The 7143-nt window shown below is 35.5% G+C and overlaps 1 protein-coding gene across 2 annotated transcripts; it reads right to left on the bottom strand.

Annotated features, from left to right (window-relative positions):
• Window positions 1-2618: 2618 nt before the first annotated feature.
• LOC121236220 (flavonoid 3'-monooxygenase CYP75B137-like) lies at window positions 2619-5812 on the bottom strand. Of its 2 annotated transcripts, none has more exons than XM_041132760.1 (3): window positions 5687-5812; window positions 3683-4635; window positions 2619-3479 (listed from the first exon to the last, which is right to left on the bottom strand). In XM_041132760.1, the coding sequence occupies exons 2-3, from the start codon at window positions 4625-4627 to the stop codon at window positions 2847-2849; spliced, it is 1578 nt and encodes a 525-aa protein (XP_040988694.1). In that variant the 5' UTR covers window positions 4628-4635; window positions 5687-5812; the 3' UTR covers window positions 2619-2846. The 2 variants fall into 2 exon arrangements, with proteins under 2 accessions (XP_040988694.1, XP_040988693.1); XM_041132759.1 differs by having other exon boundaries at window positions 3683-4634; window positions 5632-5768.
• Window positions 5813-7143: the final 1331 nt, after the last annotated feature.

Below are 7143 nucleotides of genomic sequence, written 5' to 3' on the forward strand. Positions count from 1 at the left end.
GAATACTGAACAAAATCATATCATCTTCGCAATCAAAGCAGATCCAAAGCATATTTATATAATTAGACACAAATTTTCATATTCGCTCTTTTTGCATAGATCAGAAATAGAATGTAAAAAATAAGCTCATGTCTACACCAGTCATGATGGAAAATATTTTCTTCTTAAACAGAATCTCATGAATAATGCAGAACAAATAACTGAGGTAGTTCAAATTTTTTTTCATAACCAAATATATATATTTTTCAAAAAGTCAACCTCAGCTCATTTTATTTTAATGCAAAGTTTAACATAGGAACCTCGCTTACCTGGACTTCTTAACTTTTCAGAATTTTCCTCCAAAATGTTGAACAATAATTAATCGTAACCTATCAAATAATCACATAATTCTCGTAAATTTTCAATTAATCTCATATTTCGATATTCAATCCTACGCTTCTAAAATAACCTATTAAATTCCTCAAAACCTAAAATTCAAATAATCACTTTCTAAAATCATCACTGCTGATTTGATAACTATGACTAAAACATTTAAAAGTTTGATCTATTTATTATTGAAAACAAACTATAAAGTTTAATACTAGATAATATAATTATCCCAAAATATTTTAAAATAAACATAACTATTTTTAAATAGACTAAATCATATCTAAAGTGTAAAAACAACATTACTCCAATATTGTTTACTCTTAAAATAAATCTTTACTTAATAACATGTTAAAATACTTAAGTGATTTATGTAATCATAAATATATAAGAGTGTACTAATACGTAAATAAAAAATTAACAGCACATTAATATAACATGTAGTAAAAGGGCACTAATGTAATTTCCTTCATTTCTTTGAAAACCAACAATGACCTACGTAAACAGATAACTTGCATGGCAGGGGCTTACTCACAGAGGAATCACGCGGCAGCGTGAGACGCAGCGAGGGGCTAGAGGCTTAGCAACGTATCGGCGGTGATCTCGACGGAGCACTGGAAGCGAGAGAGAGTGAGAGGGAGAAACACAATGAAGGTATAAGTGAGAGACGGAGAGAGTATGGCATACGGAAGGGGAGAGAGCTCACCGTGGGACAGCGAGAAGCGTGCGAGTGGTTGGGAGCTATGTGTGGTGGCTTCCGTCGTGTAACATGGCTGAAAAACCAAGGGGCACAGGGAGAGGGAGAGGCTGCCAGAGGAGCTCAGTGGAACGGCTTGAGCAAGGACTGCTATATTTTTCGGACCCAAAACAACGGAGCTTCGGATCACTCCGCAGATGGTTGTTCTCGGCACTTTGGTGGTGGTGCAGCGGTGTACGACAGAGGAGTTGGACTTCCAGTGATAGTCAAGTGGAGGTGACGCACGTCGAGGTGGAGTTGCGATCTGTGGAGATGCAATGCATGCACGATTGCGTCAATTTTAGGACAGTGAGAGTTCTGGGCGATGAAAACACACGGTGGTTTCCATCGTGCGGGATGTGGTTTGAGTGTTTCAGGCTAGGCTTGGTCGTGTGGGTTGCGGCGTGGAAGGGCTTGGCAGTGGGAGTGGTTCACGGTGGTCTGGCTTACAGTTTCGGCAAGGGTGCACATCGTTTTGGGCTTCCGTGATGGTGTTGGACGACAAACTAGGGTGCAAGGTTGACTCCGTGTATGGCTGCTTGAAGGTATGGTGCGGCGGCAGTGGTAAACCGAGAGAAAAGAGAGATATGTGTATATATATATATAATGCGAAAACTCTAGAGGGATGAGGGAGACGTGTATGTAGAGGAAAGGCTGAGAATAGAGTCGTGTGTGTGCATGGAGTGGACAAGCAGAAGACTTAAGGGTGAACAAGAAATATAAACGGAAAGAAAAAAAAAACATGCGGGGAAGTTAACGTGTGGAAAAAACATAAATAAAAAAAAATAAACTAAAACAAAATAAATAGTTTATAAAAAAAATTGAGTTTGATTGGGTCCAGGTACTGTTACATATAAATACTATTCTACAAGCATTTTCGAATGTCGACTGGGTGGGCTCCCGTGATGATAGATGATCAATTGGAAGATTTTCTATTTTCTTAGGATAGAATCCGATTTTATGGAACTACAAAAGGCAGCTACAGTGGCTTGGTCAAGCACCAAGGTTGGGTACATATAAGGCTTTGGCCAATATAATAGCTGAAATTCATTGGCTTCATTCCTTACTCCAAGAACTTGGTATTAAACTCTCACAATCCCCTATCTTATGGTGTGACAACATACGAGCATGCAACGTATTTGTCAACAAATCTAGTTTTCCATGCTCGTACAAAACATATATAAATTAATTTTCACTTTATTAGGGACATGGTTGCCAAGAAACTGACTGAGACCAAGTTTCTATTTCCTAACAAATATCTTTACCAAGCCTTGTCTTCATCAAACTTTACAACAATCCATTCCAAGCTAATGTAGTTTCCACTTTGTTGGACTTGTAGGGGGATGTTAAGGATAAAGAATCCGATCATGATAAGTCATCCAAGTTTGGAAGATATGTTCGATTAGACTTTGTTATGCTTTCCACTGTGTCAGTATATGTTTCAGAATCGGCGAAGATGATCATGCAGACTTCATTTACATGAACATTACAATACAAAACGCCCAACAAAACTTTGTTTACTATAAAACCACGCGAGACAAGGTTTTATTCATAGGCCAATAATTGCGCAAATCTAGATACAGGTGAGTGTACGTATAAGCCTCTTTGCAGACAAGCAAAATGGCATTATTTGGAAACCATCATTACATTGTCTATAGAACTACAGGAAGTGAAAAGCATCAAAACCTCCTAGTTATTGTGCATACAAATGCTTTATACAATAAAGTATATTTCTCACATTGTACTATTCTGTGTAGAGCTCAGACTTAGATAACCTTGGAGTTGGAATTGCAATGGTTGGATTCTTCTTCTTGGTAATAGCACCGAACATGTCAGAAAATTCTATCTCTGAACCTTGTAGCAATTTCCACTCATAGGAATGCAAAAATGAAGCCAAGATGTATTTGAGTGTCCTCTCTCCGAGTGTAAGTCCTGCGCATATTCTTCTCCCTGACCCAAATGGTAAATACTTAAGATTGTTGCCCGAATAATCAAACGTACCAGAAGCATTATTCAAAAACCTTTCAGGTTTAAATTCCAATGGATTGTCCCAATACTTTGGATTCCTTTGTATAGACCAAACATTCAGGAAAATACTAGAACCTTTGGGTACAAGGTACCCTCCAATGATGCTAGATTCACTTGGAGTACGAAGTAATAGGAAAGGACCAGGTGGGTGCAAACGGAACGCCTCTTTAATAACCGCTTCTAAATAATGTAATTTGGGCAAATGAGATTCTTCAACTAAGTTGTCCAACCCCACGATTTCTGTTAATTCTTCAGTGACCTTTCTCATTATCTCTGGATGCTTCAACAATCTTGCCATCACCCATTCTGACATGGTTGTTGTGGTGTCGGATCCAGCCACCACTATGTCCTATTTAAACAACAGTAAGGTGATCATTAGTTGAACTGAAAATTGAAAAACAAAATTAACAAACAAACCAAAATAAATTTTGGATGTCTATGAGTTAGTTAAAGTTATAAATGGCAAACTCAACCCCTCCTCATGTTCGACTATATATAAAGTAATGAAACGCAAAAGTAGAAAAGCGGACACATATATATATATATACATACAAAAACCAAGGCCTTGAGTTGGGTCATGCTCATTGATGGTGCACCGTCATCTTGCTCCCTTAGTTCCAAGAGAACTTGCAAAAAGTCCTTTTGTCCTGTCTTTGTCGTTCCATTTTCTTTGGCCTTGGCCAAACTCTTGATCTCTTTGTTAATGGCATAATCAAGTACTCTATCAATGGTTTGGGAAATCCTCTTTGCTTTCCTTCCGATCCCTTGTAAATCAAACCTTGCTAAAGCTGGGAAAAGGTCCGAAACATTTGGTTTTCCGAGAATCATCACTAATTCTGCAAAGATATGCTTAAACTCTGCTCCAAACTTAGCCCCTTCCTCTCCATGTAGTGTGCCACCCCACAGCATGTTCATGATGGCATTCATCACCGTTACAAACGCCAGCTCCCCTACATCTACAGGGGTGCCTTTTTTGTCATACACATTTCTAATGGTGTTCCTTACCTCTTCTCTTCGTAAAGGCAAGGTACTATCAAGATTTGCTGGACTTAGCATCTCTCTCACAAACATCTTCCGCAACATCTTCCAGTCAGCACCATGTGGGGAAAAAGCAATATCGACTGCCCCGTATGTGACGATACGTGCAACTATGTTAGTGTCACGGTTGGAAAATATTACATCTTGGTCACGAACAACTTCTTTAACTAGCGAGGGTGAGCTAATCACAACACACAATTTATTTGCAAGCCAAACCTTGTAGATGGGGCCATAGATCCCATACAGTTGCTCAAATTTTGTATGAAGTTCTGTGCCTACAAAAGGAAGGTACCCGACTATTGGCAAGCCACGAGGACCTGGTGGCAATGGAGGTACTGCAGCCTTTCTTTGTTTCTTGATGGCCCATAGCAACCATAACACCGCAAATGTACTGATCAAAACAGAGAGAGTTGAGCTAGAAAAACTCTCGTCGCCAGCATAGGACCTCCACCATCCCATTGCAGAACCTGCATTAAGTGTAGGGCGATGTGAAAAAATCAAAATTAGGAATATGTATGTGATGTGTGTTGGGTTGAAGCATGGCCTGGGAAGCAAGGAAGAAGATGGAATGAGACCTATCGGTGGAGGTTGAGTATGTATAGATATTTCGTTACGGAGAATCGAAGTATTAGATTTATAAAAACTTTTCATAAAATAATGCTCACATATTACTGTGGTTACACTCTTAATTTACCATTGATTAGTGGGATGGAAATCACATGGGCACTTACAGTTTGAGTCATATGGGCTACCTCTTTTTCTCCCATTTTTTTTTTAATTTTCTTGCAGCTTTTTACAATTAAATTCTCGTAACCTGCACTACTCACTACAAGAAAAACGGACTTTTGTGGCCATTTAATTGAGACGAAAAGACTATTTGTGATCAAAATAGACTCATTTTAGCTGTAAATAGTCATTTCGTTGAAATTAACTGGCCACAAATAAACAGTTTTCTTGTAGTGACCTTTACAATTTAATATTCAAATTGACTTTGAAATATTTTGTTTGGGTCTAATATTGGGTTGGATTCTTGTTTACTAGTGTTTTCTATGTGTGCGCGCGTATATATATATATATATATATATATACACGTGACTCAACCTGTTTTAGCTATTATATATATATATATATTGCTCAATCTTAATTTTACTATTTTTTCTATAGAAAAAGGAGTCAAATATATCGGTCTTGATCGGACTCATTATAGTAAATTAATAGATGGTACTGTGTGTTGTAATTATCTGTAAAATTTGTTTAATAAAATATGCATGCACCTACAAAAGAAAAGATTATGTTGAATTAATGCAAACAAACTTATATATATATATATATATATATGATTAATGATTACAAAAATATATTGAATACCATGATAATTGATCAGTATTATTACGGAGGATACAAAATGCATGTAAACCATACCATAACATGCATAAGAAAGCAAGCTGCAAAAAGATAATATTGACATTTGAGGAAATATATATATAGTTTTAGAACTGATGAATGAAGAGATCTTACAAGTTGGAACTTTGGACGAAAGTCACAGCTTGATCTTTGAGAACGTCAAGATTCTTACAAATATAGAGAAGTTTTTAGAATTGATCTGCACAAGTACTCATGTTTGAGCACGCCTTTATATAGAGCCTGAAGTCTTGAACTGCTTCGGATCAGTCTACTTTTTATAGGCCGCCTGAACTAGTTAAAATCCCTCCAAAGTTAGATGATTTTTTTAGTCAAAGATATATAGTACTATATTCCAAAACATACGTCAAAAAACACCGCATAATTAAAAAAGAAGAAGAAAGAAACGGAACTCTTCAAAATATATTTTTTTAAATAGCTCTAGTTAATGCTACCCAATACCCCTTCATTTTCCAAATATTATTATAAAGGAAAATGATACATCTCAATCTATTCCATCTCATTTAATTATTACAATTTTTTTTAAATTTTTACACAAAATAAAATAAACAATTCAAAATTTTTAAATTTTAAAACAAAAATAATATTAGAAAAATATATTTTAATAATATTTTATTTAATTTTTAACTTTAATCTTAATTTCTCTCATCTTTTCTTATCTCATCTGTAAAAACAAACGATAGTTCTATGAGTTTGTCCCTTCAAAGTTACTGTTTATATATTTTATTTTATTTTTTATTTTTTACTTTTTATTAATGGTTAATGAAATACAATTGTAATAGTGCTGATAAGTTTGAAAGAACAAACTCATATAGCTGAGTAGATTCAACCTTAATTAAAAAATTCGAACTCAAAGTTTCAGTCCCCAAAATTGAAAATTCGGCCACCTGCAAGGTGAAAATCCCGACTTCCTTCCTCACGTGGACAGAGATTTTCGTGGAATAATATTCCACGTCGTTAAACCCGACTACATGAGATCTAATGCGATTAAGAATGCAAGTACTGTACGTAATTTGGCACGCACGCATACATCAATTCGTTAATAATCACTTCGTAAGTATCATTAAAAAAAAAGTAAAATACATAAATTAACAATAATTTTGAAGGAGTAAAATCATGGATTCACGTTATAATATTTTCCTTTTCTAGATGCATAGTTAAGATGTTTTAGAAAAAAACCATTGAATTACATGAGATTAACCATGCATTTTCCCCTGAATTACATGAACTCAAAATGGCATGTACTCGATTTAGTGACGAAAGTTTTTTATTAAATAATCCACCCGTTTAAGTACGACGTTTAGATTGATATATCGGTGAAAATAACAGATATTTCTCCAATCAGTTAATGACAACATGTCCAGAAAAAAATGATTATAACCAGAAGGTAATAAAATCCTCTTTTTTATTATTTAATATTAATATTAGTTTTATTGAGATAGAACGTAAAGGGTTGGCCCCTTGAAAAACACCTAATAAATTATATTTATTATTTTTTCCCCTTTGATTTACGTCAACTAACAAAAATATTTCTCTCAATTAGAAGGACCATG

Source organism: Juglans microcarpa x Juglans regia, chromosome 6D, assembly GCF_004785595.1.
Source record: "Juglans microcarpa x Juglans regia isolate MS1-56 chromosome 6D, Jm3101_v1.0, whole genome shotgun sequence".
NCBI lineage: Eukaryota > Viridiplantae > Streptophyta > Magnoliopsida > Fagales > Juglandaceae > Juglans > Juglans microcarpa x Juglans regia.